Source organism: Musca autumnalis, unplaced genomic scaffold (genome assembly GCF_047663935.1).
Source record: "Musca autumnalis isolate F117 unplaced genomic scaffold, ASM4766393v1 scaffold_4, whole genome shotgun sequence".
In the NCBI taxonomy this organism is placed as follows: Eukaryota; Metazoa; Arthropoda; class Insecta; order Diptera; family Muscidae; genus Musca; species Musca autumnalis.
The window spans coordinates 201,988,367-202,000,558 of NW_027411977.1; the positions used below are offsets into that span (position 1 = coordinate 201,988,367).

A 12,192-nucleotide genomic window follows, 5' to 3' on the forward strand; every position below is an offset into this window, starting at 1 on the left:
GTTACACGCTAAAACTTTCATACGAAACTTTCCCATTATTTTGGCGTTCATAGATCGAGTTCCATACAAAAGTAATTTTATGAGATTACTGTAATAGGGAACTCGACCTAAGAACGCCAAAATAATGGGAAAGTTTCGTATGAAAGTTTCAGCGTGTAACATAAGAGTAAGAAAACAAAACCCAAATATGGTTTTTGCCTATTGGTCCTCTACTATCATAAAATTCTGGACAGAAGTTGTTTGCACGCGATTGGCTCAAAAATGTTGCACAGTGAAATAAGAGAGAGTGTTTACATTTCTAAGAAATTGCTAAAAAAATAAAGAAATAAAAATTTAAATTGCGAACATTTTTGCGGTAATTCACTAGACGAAAATTTTTAATGGAGAGGAGTGCAGTTGGATTCCATGTCGAAAGCTGAACTAGTGATGGGAAGGCAACATAAAAAACCTTCAGGATGATGAAGCAAAATCAGATGCGCTTGGATTAAGAAAGTAAGCTCAAATGTGATAGAATTTAATGGAAACTTTTTTAATTTGTCGAAAGCTGAACTAGTGATGGGAAGGAAACATAAAAAAACCTTTAGGATGATAAAGCAAAGTCAGATGCGCTTGGATTAATTGGAGAACGGAGAAAGTAAACTCAAATGTGATAGAATTTAATGGAAACTTCTTAATTTGCTCTTATGTTACACGCTAAAACTTTCATACGAAACTTTCCCATTATTTTGGCGTTCATAGATCGAGTTCCATACAAAAGTAATTTTATGAAATTACTGTAATGGGGAACTCGACCTAAGAACGCCAAAATAATGGGAAAGTTTCGTATGAAAGTTTCAGCGTGTAACATAAGAGTTGCGTTTATATAAGGGCGAAACCTATAGCTCTGCTTGTTGCGTGTGCGTTCAAAAATACAAAAACAAAATACATGTATTTCAAATTGAAAACAACAACAAATACATACATGTATTTTGTTTTTGTATTTTTGAACGCACACGCAACACGCAGAGCTATAGGTTTCGCCCTAATAAAGTTCTTTGTATTATTGTTTTACACAAATAATAAATGCATTTTATTTATTCTGGGATATTTCGCAATAGCTTGCATTTTTACTGCATCTTTAGACCGACTAAAAATGCAATCCGAAGAGTGCCTTTAAATTCAATCCAAAACACTACATCAAAAGCTGTGATTTGGATCGAAAATCTAGTGCATCCTAGCTGTGTGCTGTGGAAGCAAAATGGAGTGCATCCTAACTGCGCGCTCCCTTGTAAAATTCATAAGTGAATTCATAGAAAAAGATGTACTCCAACGGCTCTTGTACTGTACATTTGTAGTGATTAAACTGCATCCGCGGATGCAAACTTTTTGCTGGGTAGTTCAGCATGGACTCCAACTGCACTCTACTCCATTAAAAATTTCCGTCTCGTGAATTTCCGCAAAAATGTTCGCAACTTGAGTTTTTTTTTATTTTATAACAAATTCTGAGAAATGCTTACACTCTCTCTTATTTTTAAAATAAATGATTTCGCAAGCGGCGGGTAGGGATCAACCAACTGTTTCTTTTTTTTTGTGAAGAAACTGCTTATAAATTGTATCCAACGGAGTGCATTTTTCATAACTCCGTGTGGACTGCATCGAAGGATGTTTTGAAATCATAACTCCACATGCACAACCTCCAAAATTGTTTGCTGGGATTAATTCACTTATGAATTTTACAAGAGAGCGCGCAGCTAGGATGCACTCCATATTGCTTCCACAGCTAGGATGCAGTCTAAAGATGACGCATCTCTACGCGGCTTAATGTGTGCTGAAACACGATTTTCGTATGCTTAGACTTTTGACTTAAAGCCGAAGGAACATGCATACAATCCTCTTATGTGACGAGGCCTTAAGTTTTTCCAAATACTTTTTACTTAAGAAGTTATCGAACAGCCATATTGCCTGAACCTTATTCCAGGGGCTGGATTCTTGTCTATGAAAATTTGAAGTGAAAAGTATTTTCTTTATAATTTTTAGCATTTGACAGTTTTTTCCCTTATAAAAGTTTTCATTTCATATTTTCATAGAAACAGAGTTGAGTCCATGGTTTAATAAGAAAGGTTAGCTAATAGCTCATTTAGACTAGCCATAAATCCTCGACTGGATTTAATAAATCCAGTACAAATCTCATTGCATTTAGATATACATATTGGAGGATTTAAATGGCAGTCAGCTGATTTTTGTTCATAGCACAATTACCAAGGTAGATTCATCAGCCCATCTGAACGAATGTGAAACGTCAAAAGAATTTTTTGCAAATTGAATTCGTCTCAAAAAACATACGTCAAATTACAAATGTATTGTTTAATACTGAAAATGTTAGCACATTATGCTACTAATGCTTACTAAAAAGCAAATAAAGAATTATTTTATCGCAGTTTGCCCATCTAAAATAAATAAACGAATTATTTTATCGTTTAGACATCGTAAATATTAGTCTTGGTTGATTAAAATCAACTTTGTACATCAAAACAAATTTAATTTTTCCGCCTTGTTTACAAATTTTTACATTTTAAATTATTTTTAGTGTAGCAATTCACCGATGCATCTACCTTGTTTCTTGTGCCAGCTTGCAACTTTTTGTATTTTCTAGCAATATGTTGCAAAAAACAGAGGTGTATACGAGAATTTATGCCAGATTTAAAACAAATCCACTCAATAGGATGATTTATTTTTGTATGGGAAATCTGGTCGATTTTGGGTGGATTTAGCAAATAAAACCTGATAATGCGCTAAATCCGGCTAATGGTGTCATATCTAAATGGCATATAAAGCTTTCTGTCAGTTCAATTTTTTTTCTTTCAACTGTTCCTAAAACGTCAAAACAATATACACAATCTGTGTATGTGTGTGTGCTATTTGAATAATATGCCAAACAATTTTAAAAACAATCGAATTCAATGATTTTTAAAATTGATTTTAGAACATTTGTATGAAAGAAATTTGTCAGCTTTGCATTGAAACAAACATTTTATCTTATCCACAACTCGATTATGTGGAAAAACCTTGACACTTCATTCATTGTTCGCGTTTTTTATAAAATACTCAAAAATGGTATTGTAAACAAACCCACTTGTTGCTTTTGTGTTTACTAATTTTGACGTTTTAGGAATTTAGGAAAAACAAGGGTTCTAAAGATTATTTTCATTTAAACCTACCTCTTTACTTATACCATAAAAGCAGTGGTTTATTCTCCATTACATTTCTGTGAACTACTTTTGCATAATTTCAAGAAAATCATTGACATTTCCGCCATTTTCATCTCCAAATTAATGGCGATGACAACTTAACGATAATATCGATAGCGATCGATATTTTAAAACATTATATCGAAAATATCTAATGTTGGGAATATCGATGGTTTGTCAGCTCTAGCACATATCCATCGTGTGCTATCCTTCTACGGTGCTTGTTTAAGTTAAGAAAAAGAAGAAGCCAGATGTTTTTTTGTTTACATTATCAATTTTTTACTGGGACAGATGATTTCAAGGATAATTATTGATGAATAATAAATAGGATTTATTTGTGTTTTATTAAGTATGTACATATATCTACTAAAATATTAAATTAATTCGTTAAAGTCAAAACGTGCGAATATCGAAAGAATATAAGAAAAAGTGTTCATGACGGCATAGGACTAAATAGCAGATGATGAACTTTATATCTTTCTAGAGCATCGATGGTCATATATTAACAAAAGAGTGAAATATCCTAACACGATACCTGCAATACCATGGACAACTCCACATCAAATACCTCATCAGCTCTTCCTAACAAACGACGCATTGTCAAAGCTGCGGAATATGATGTGATATGTGATTTCATTGATAAATATAAAGGATTGGCGATTGATTGTGAGATTGAGTTATTGGCAACATTTCCTCAGTTCGAAAAGTTGACACTGAAAAGTATTCTGGAAACAATGTTTACAAATCGTATGCGTAATCAATATTGGCGTTATGATGCCAATGCAAAAACATATTTAAAAATGTAAGTAGAGAAAACTTTGCAAATTGCTATTGGTTAATGAAAAGTATTTTGCAATTTTGCTTCTTCCCGCACAAAAAGGTATGAGGAACGTTGCCAGTTGACATATCCCATGGATCGCAGTGTATTACTTAATATTGCCCGAGAATCGGATATGGGACCGGTAATGATGTGCCGTTCGTTACTTAAAGTTAAATATAACATTAGCAATAAAGTTGAGCTGACACAGTTAATACGATCGCCACATCTAATCAATGATCCTATGTTATCGGCCAATGTTGCCCAATGTATTTGTAGTGATTCTACAGATGGCCCCTTAATCGATTTAAAACGAAGAGTTTTGGGGGAAGAATATGAATTTAAGGTAAGTAAGAAGGTGTAATATTTTATTTACTATTATCGGAGTGGGATCACTTTCATTATCCTTGTTTTTACATATATTCCAAATTAGTAACATTATTGCTTTCCCTTTTTAGTTAAAACAAATGGCCACAAAAGCCGGAATGCACTTTTATGACGAAAATGATCTCAGACGATTGGGTTATGACAAAACACCCGATATTAAAATGATATTGCCGTTTCTCTATAAAGGAGAAATTATAAATTGGATCGAAAGTAAAGCAAATTTTGGTGGTATTAAAACACACAAGACTTACATACAACAACAACTGAGCAGTTATTGTAACAGGTGAGTCAGAACCCAAGCACACACAGGCGAAGTTTTGGGGCACCAATTGGATTGACATTATTAAAACAAAATATCATAGCAAACCTCGTGGTGGTCTTAAATTTTGTGGTCTGCCAAATCCTGTAAAAATAATTCTTATTTTTTTTAATTTCAGATTTGGTCCCGGTATTGTAATCTATTGGTTTGGTTACCATGAAGATATTGCCACCTTAACTGACAATGGTATAGGTATAACTGTTCTCGATGATTTTCCTGCCAAAGAAGACATCCAATTATTGGATTTAAGCGAAGCCTGTGAATCTTATGATACAACAACGACTGAAGAGCCGCAGCATCAGTCACAAACTACATGATATTTGTATGCTACCTCCATGGAACCAATTTGCCTATATCAAATATTTTTTATTGTTTTAATTAGTTAGAATACTCATTTGACATATTATATTTTTTACACATACAAACGATGTTTTGATTAAATTAGGAATACACTTCTCAGTTTGTTGGTGAAAGAGGGTGTTATCCTTTTCTCACTCATTAGCCTTTCCTACCAAAAAAACTAAGAATTTACAATTGCATAAAGAAAATCAAAACGAACTATTTGTTACCTAAAACAAAAGATAAAATTATTCACATTAACCCCCATTATTATATGTATTCTTTTGTTATAGTTTGGATTTACCGAACAGATTTATAGCGTTCCAGTTAACTTAAAGTTAAAAGTGATGATTGGATTTGAAGGAGGAGCTTCTTGGAATTAACTTTCGATGTAAAAATGATATTTTTAATGCCTCCAAATTGGTTTATTTTGCGTTTTCAAATCCATCAGATAGTAAAAGAACACATGTAATAATGGCCCTAAAAGTTTTTAAGAAAAAATTTAAGCAAAACAAGTGTTATAAAAAACAGGTTGTTGTATATTACAAAAACATTTTTTGTTCGATTTTTTTATTTTTTATTAAGGCAAAGTAATAAAAGAAAAACTATTTGTATATTTGTATATGTTTTAAATAGTTTATTGTTTATATATTACATAAATATCTCAAATTGCATATACTCTCACATAGTCAACTTCCAATGAAGGCTGTTCCCATGATGAATGCCACTGCTGGCGTTTTTCATTGAAACGTAAAATTGCTTTTGGATCGGTATTTCTCCAAGGTTTGTTTGCAGTTTCAAGTGGGAAATCACCATGTCCTCCAGCTGATAATCCCAGACTAATGTAAAACTAAAGAACAAAACATACAAATTCCAAATTTGAACTATAAACCAACAATAATGTAATTGTATTTTTTTACCATATCATCAAATGGAGCATCATTTCCACCCAAGTTCCATGCTGTTTCTTTGATTGTGTTCTTAAAATCACTTGGAATTCTACCATATTGATATCCATCTACGGATAGCAATAACTCTGTAGGTTTCCATATCAAGGAGTACACATGATAATTATTGCCGAAATGTTCTTTGAAACCATTGACATCATCTAATGTTACATTGGCCATAAAATCATGCCTTTTATTTGCATCAATGCTAACTACAGCTCCACCATATAAATGTGAACCATCAATTTCTACGTTATTCCATTTCAATTCTTTATTTCCACGAAGGAATGCCACTCGTATTTGACCACTTTTATATTGTGTATCACCATATCTCATTGCATTTGGCTCTAGCAGAAGTACTGGAATTATTTTTAATGAACATATCTAATAAAATTATAGACGTAATATTGTTTATGACATACATACATGGAACTAACCAATCGCCTTTTGGTACTTTTGCTCTGATTTCAATGCGTCCATATTTAAAATTGAAGGAATCTTTGGAATTTATACGACCCGATACAATTGGAGGTATGTAAAAGTTGGGCTTAGCTTCTAAATGACATTTATCAAACTTGTCGGTGCATCTGAAAATAAGACACAACATTATCGCCTAAAAATATGCTTTAAAGTTGTGTTTTGTCATGATCGACAGGCTGCACAGACTTCCCTATAAAAAGGGAATCCCACATTGATCAATATAATCGGCCTCCGATCTATATTACGAGAGCAGTTATTCCGTTGTTCCGTCTCTGATGATCGCCCTTGTCACATGATATATTTCTCCTTCTGTAAACATAAGATACCTTGAAGTGTGCTAAATTCTAGTTCGTTAATAAAAATTAATGAACCATATTTTAACAGATTGATATTTTATCCAAACTGAGATCAAGTTCGAAGATGGACCATATCGGCCCACACGACAAAACTTACAAAAAATTCACTAAAATGATCCGCATCATAACTATCGAAATGACCCAAAAGCTGATGGACACAACTACTTACGAATTTAATATCCGTGAATCAAGTTCCGAATGTCTACACCTTCGGGTACCTGCCTCACAAAAGTTCAAAACTTTCGAGAATGTTTGAAAATTCTGCCAAATATTCTTCGTGCGTAAGTCCATGCTTCCTGACAAAATGTTTTAGAAGCTTCTAGAGGAGATTTGTATGGAAATTGTACATTAAATACAAAACAGCACTGGACTCTTTTGTCTATGACATCGACAACCTGTCTCAAACTTTTGGATCGACTTTATAATGGTCAAAAGGCCTTCTATTAAATTTGCCCCACCATAAGGCTTTATGTATATTCCACTTACCTATTTCCCAAATTCACTCGATCTCTATTAATCGATCCATCATATAATGTTGGTGTTATCTTCAACACCCCACCATCCACATACGCCGTACCGTTGTACATAACAAATTCATCATCAGTTGTTGTTCTAATGGGTATGCGCACTTCATTGATCCAACGATGCTCATCAAGACGATCAAAATTATCTTCGAATAAAAGATCACCTTTACAATGTTTATTATTTCCCTGTGGCAATTCAGTTTGCGAGGCAAAACAATCCTTGTCATCGACACGATTAGAGAGAGGTGGTTGTTGTGGCGACTCTGTTGTTGTAGTAGTCGTTGTTGTTGTAGAAGATGTAGTATCTGCTATTATATTAAGATCTCCCCTACGTATTGCACCCACCGAAAATGGACCTTGCTTATCACGAAATATAACCCTATCATGTTGTATTGCTAACCAAATATAAATAACATCGGAGTCTGCTAGTGAACGTTGAAATTCATGTGTCCATAACTGATCTCTTGGCATTCCCACTAAACCGGATAATTGACCTGCTTCGAATGCACTAAAGGCTTTATTGATATTTACGTTGTAAGCAACCCATTTTATATCAGGATCATCTAGAAAAAAAAAGCGAAGCGGAATTGATTTTCTTATTTGCATTCTACAATACCAATGGCTGAAAGCTTACTTGGAATTGATGCACGAAACTTATCATCAAAAATTTCCAATTTAACATTATCCACAGTATAAGTGTAATTGAATTTTAATCTAATTATAAACAATAGACTGCCAATAAATAAATGAACTTTATTCATTTCTAAGAAGACTGCATCAGTGTATGATCGTAAACCTGGCTTGGCGCTGTTCAAAACGAGACTGTGGCATAAGACAACATCGTTTGTATGGATTCATTTCTTGGGGATTTCCATTATCAGCTAAAAGGGAAAGAGTCATAATTGAGCAACCGAAAGAAATCAACAGTTCTATAAATAAAGCCGAATATGATGTACCCTTTACATTTAAGAATATTTTATATATTATTCTTCCGGATTTATATGATTATAATACTATATAACAAACTGAATTTTCCAGCTCATTTCACATATAGTCTGTTCCCAGACTTTGTTAAATGGTAAAAGTAGCAAAAGTCGTAAAAGTGGTGAACGACTCCCATATAAAATGTAAATACCAAAAAATTTGCAAAAGTGGCAAAAATTGCAAACCCTTTTAAGCTCTGGAACACATACATTTTTTTTAACATGTGTTTGGGGTTTCTCTCATTGAGGATTATAATTTTGTCAAGACTGATTTCTACCTCTAGCGGACATTTCGATTTCTTTTCCCACTGATCCTAATCTCAATGATAGCATATGTTAGGTTAGGTTTAAGGATGTGCCACCGCCAAAAACAGTGAAGTTGTTCCAATGATTACAAAATTATTGCCCATGTAGGGTACTGCTCGATTCTGATTGAAATTATGGAGATGATATGTACAAAAAAACAAGTTTTGAGATGATCATCACACACACACATTCTGATTCAATTTCTCGCGTTTTTAATTTTTTGTTGTTGTGCCTTTAAATCTTATCTGTGAAGTTCAATGCGGTTGTGCGCGAATAATTTGTATTGTTATTGGGACTTCTTCATTGAACAATGCAAGTGTTGTTATTGTTGTGCGGTAAAATACTACTACTTATCTTATGCAGCAGGCAATGTTGGTCATACGAGATACCCAATATCAAGCTGGAGCTACTAAATAATGGATTCTCTTTGAGTTTAGCGGGTATGTGGAAAAAAGCACAAATAAAAACAAATTTGACATTAGACGGCTTTACTATGTCCAGGCAACTGTCAGTTAGATGGAGAGAGCGGTGAGTCATTTGTGAGCCATCCCACTAGCAAGATGAACTACACCTTTTTCAGATGCAATTCGAATTATTTTACTTGCAGTTCCAGAATTTTATTTGTAATTCGTAACATTTCATTTGTAATTCGAATTATTCCACTTGTAATTCGAATTATTCCATTTGTAGTTCGAATTATTCCATTTGTAATTTGAATTATTCCATTTGTAATTCGAATTATTCTATTTGTAATTCGAATTATTTTATTTAAATTCTAATTATTTTAGTTGAAATTGGAATTATTCCTTTTGTAATTCGAATCATTTTATTTGTAATTTGAAAAAGGTGTCAACTGGTTCCCTTCCGATTACCTGGCGAAATATTTTGTACTAGTACTGCTTCGAACTAGTTCTGGACCAATTTAATTGCGACAATTGGAATTTTCTTTGCCTCTCAACAACTTCTCTCACCAGCAAAGAAATAAACCATTATTTGAAAAATGCCCTAACGTTAAAGTTTCCTATTGGGAGGAAATGAAACAAGGGCATTGACCTTCCAATAAGTTGAAATGTCAAATTACAGCCAAATCAGTTATAAAATGCAGCTATGGGGACTACGATCCTACTTGGATTTACCTTTTTTATAATACCTTAAAATATATCTTTCAGATGAACCCGGTATCAGGAAAGTATTATATTATATCAAATTAAATAATGTATGTCCTGGATTAATAGATTTAATTGTGGAACCAAATCCTAATTGGAAAACGACTCAGCTATCTGCAGCTCTTAAGCCCAAAGATAAAGTGAACCTCTCAATATTAGTAAACTACAATGGCGAAGCCTACAAAGAAACACAATATATTATTGTAGGTGAAAATGGTAATGTAGCAAAAAAATCTCCAAAAAAGCAAACCCCCGAATCACGATGTGGTGGTCAGAAGAAATCTGATCGCCCCAAAGATGACTGTGAACCCTCACAAACTATTGTCAAGGGCCTTACAAATATTTGTAAAAATCAACTAATTTTTGAAGAAAATTTTAATGATGACAAATTAGATCTCACTAAATGGTCGTTTGATATACGCAGCCTATTAACAGGTCGTCAAAATGAGGAATTTGTTTTGTTCGATAACGAACAAGAAAATCTGTTTCTTCTCAATGGCACTTTATACATTAAACCCACCTTTACCCAAGCCAGTGTACGGACGGCTGCCTTTGATTTTGGTTCACGTTGTACTCCAGTGGAAAATATCGTCAAGGAATGTAGATCAATGACACAATATCCATTCACATATATTCCACCCATAAATTCATCGAATATCCACACAAAGAATAGTTTTCAATTTAAATATGGTAGAGTGGAGATTAGGGCGAAATTGCCCAAAGGAGATTGGTTGCTGCCTTGTAAGTATTTCTACAATGAGTTCCTCTCGTCTGGATCATGGGAAATTTATAATATTCCTTCTTTTCAAGATATAACTTTGGAAAGTCGTGGAACCTTATTGGAGAACAGAAAACAAATTCGCATTGCCTTTGCCAGGGGCAATGAACAATTATTAACTGCCAACCCCATGAAAGACATAGGCGGTCGTCGTCTTTATGGTGGTCTTGTGAAAAATATCGAACAACATCAAACAGATTTTAAAGAACTTTATGCCACGGAACACTTTGCAAATGATTTCCATGTTTACACTTTAACTTGGAGTAATAATTCTATATCTCTGGCAGTTGATGACCGAACATATGGTGAATTCCAGGGCAATCTTAATGAGTTTAATGAAGGGGTAAGGTTTACAAATCGAATCTTTTTATAATACCTATGTCTTTTAATAACACTGTGAACCGAAATTTTGGTGGTGTGGAAAATTCCTTTTTGGGGTGAAAGCCCTTGATGAGTTCCAAAGGTCAGATCCGCCGTGAGTCGATCTTCTGAGTTATGGAGTGATGAATTTTTTGCTGGAGACCCTGTAATCCATCAGAAATTAGCGTTATATATTTGTTCGCAGTTGTTTTAGCTTCTCCTTGAGATGACATGTCGTCTTCAGTCAAATCTAATTAGGATTTTTTTCGTAGAATATTTCGACTTTCTAACTCACTTCCATTTTTGTAGAAGATTTCGAAGTTGAAAAATGTCATCCTGTGGTACTTTTATAGCGGTTCTTGAAATAAAGGACGAAAAGGGCATGGAAGGAAGCGAGTTAGAAGGTCGAAATGTTCTACGAAAAAAATCCTAATTAGATTTGACATGTCATCTCAAGGAGAAGCTAAAACAACTGCGAACAAAGATATAACGCTAATTTCTGATGGATTACAGGGTCTCCAGCAAAAAATTCATCACTCCATAACACAGAAGATCGACTCACGGCGGATCTGACCTTTTGGGTTCTGTATATACTAATCAAAGGCTTTCACCCCAAAAAGGAATTTTCCACCCCTACACCTTGAGCCCCATTTTGTTGCACAGTGTAATATATTTATTTCATAGTTCTTTATATCCCTTGGTGTCTCTGCTGGAGGTCATCTGGAATTCCCTGATAATTTAGTTAATTCTGAAGAAAAGCCTTGGCAGAACACATCACCGAAAGCCATTGGGATATTTTGGAGAAATATCAAAGATGGAAAAATCACATGGCCTGGAGATAACCAGGCAATGCGCATTGATTATGTTAAGGTGTATGCGGTTTAAAAATGATGGACAGTTAGTAGTGAATGTTACACATTTGGAGTGTCTTCCTATTTGCTAAGTTTTTAATAAAGAAAAGTTGCATTAAATTCGAAATCAGATTAGTTTTCAACTTAATACCTTGTTGAAGGACATAGTTAGCATACTCTAACTATGTCGTGATAGTTGTAAATTCCGACCTTGCAAGTGCCGTGATAAAGTACTGAGATTGCCATTTTGTTTACAAATCGCTGTATACTGCTGCACCTTTTCCTTCTTGCTTAGAGCCACTATAATACTCACAAATATCGACACTTTCGAAAGCAAAAGAGACAGTACAAA

At 34.0% G+C, this 12,192-nt stretch overlaps 3 protein-coding genes across 4 annotated transcripts; 2 read left to right on the plus strand and 1 right to left on the minus strand.

Annotated features, from left to right (window-relative positions):
• The first annotated feature begins 3,436 nt into the window (after positions 1–3,436).
• LOC141404127 (CDAN1-interacting nuclease 1) lies at positions 3,437–5,722 on the plus strand. Of its 2 annotated transcripts, XM_073987445.1 has the most exons (5): positions 3,437–3,576; positions 3,712–4,029; positions 4,108–4,390; positions 4,503–4,714; positions 4,869–5,722. In XM_073987445.1, exons 2-5 carry the CDS (start codon positions 3,773–3,775, stop codon positions 5,065–5,067), a joined length of 951 nt encoding a protein of 316 aa, XP_073843546.1. In that variant the 5' UTR covers positions 3,437–3,576; positions 3,712–3,772; the 3' UTR covers positions 5,068–5,722. The 2 variants fall into 2 exon arrangements, with proteins under 2 accessions (XP_073843546.1, XP_073843547.1); XM_073987446.1 differs by lacking the exon at positions 3,437–3,576 and having other exon boundaries at positions 3,631–4,029.
• GNBP1 (Gram-negative bacteria binding protein 1) lies at positions 5,698–8,859 on the minus strand. Its single transcript, XM_073987443.1, has 5 exons — positions 8,031–8,859; positions 7,359–7,959; positions 6,463–6,623; positions 6,010–6,395; positions 5,698–5,939 (listed from the first exon to the last, which is right to left on the minus strand). The coding sequence occupies exons 1-5, from the start codon at positions 8,155–8,157 to the stop codon at positions 5,754–5,756; spliced, it is 1,461 nt and encodes a 486-aa protein (XP_073843544.1). The 5' UTR covers positions 8,158–8,859; the 3' UTR covers positions 5,698–5,753.
• Positions 8,860–8,985: 126 nt separating this feature from the next.
• On the plus strand, positions 8,986–11,967 carry GNBP2 (Gram-negative bacteria binding protein 2). Its single transcript, XM_073987444.1, has 4 exons — positions 8,986–9,125; positions 9,855–10,592; positions 10,662–10,972; positions 11,674–11,967. Exons 1-4 carry the CDS (start codon positions 8,996–8,998, stop codon positions 11,872–11,874), a joined length of 1,380 nt encoding a protein of 459 aa, XP_073843545.1. The 5' UTR covers positions 8,986–8,995; the 3' UTR covers positions 11,875–11,967.
• Positions 11,968–12,192: the final 225 nt, after the last annotated feature.

What these genes read in the sequence shown, in the direction of transcription:
- LOC141404127 (XM_073987445.1), top strand. Translation starts at nt 3,773, where the DNA reads ATGGACAACTCCACATCAAATACCTCATCAGCTCTTCCTAACAAACGA. An exon ending in GCAAAAACATATTTAAAAAT is followed by an intron (nt 4,030 to 4,107) that starts GTAAGTAGAGAA and finishes CCGCACAAAAAG; the next exon opens with GTATGAGGAACGTTGCCAGT. An exon ending in CTGAGCAGTTATTGTAACAG is followed by an intron (nt 4,715 to 4,868) that starts GTGAGTCAGAAC and finishes TTTTAATTTCAG; the next exon opens with ATTTGGTCCCGGTATTGTAA.
- GNBP1 (XM_073987443.1), bottom strand. Translation starts at nt 8,157, where the DNA reads ATGAATAAAGTTCATTTATTTATTGGCAGTCTATTGTTTATAATTAGA. An exon ending in CGAGTGAATTTGGGAAATAG is followed by an intron (nt 6,624 to 7,358) that starts GTAAGTGGAATA and finishes TCTTATTTTCAG; the next exon opens with ATGCACCGACAAGTTTGATA. An exon ending in AGGCGATTGGTTAGTTCCAT is followed by an intron (nt 6,396 to 6,462) that starts GTATGTATGTCA and finishes AAATAATTCCAG; the next exon opens with TACTTCTGCTAGAGCCAAAT.
- GNBP2 (XM_073987444.1), top strand. Translation starts at nt 8,996, where the DNA reads ATGCAAGTGTTGTTATTGTTGTGCGGTAAAATACTACTACTTATCTTA. An exon ending in AGGAGATTGGTTGCTGCCTT is followed by an intron (nt 10,593 to 10,661) that starts GTAAGTATTTCT and finishes CTTCTTTTCAAG; the next exon opens with ATATAACTTTGGAAAGTCGT. An exon ending in TTAATGAGTTTAATGAAGGG is followed by an intron (nt 10,973 to 11,673) that starts GTAAGGTTTACA and finishes TTTATTTCATAG; the next exon opens with TTCTTTATATCCCTTGGTGT.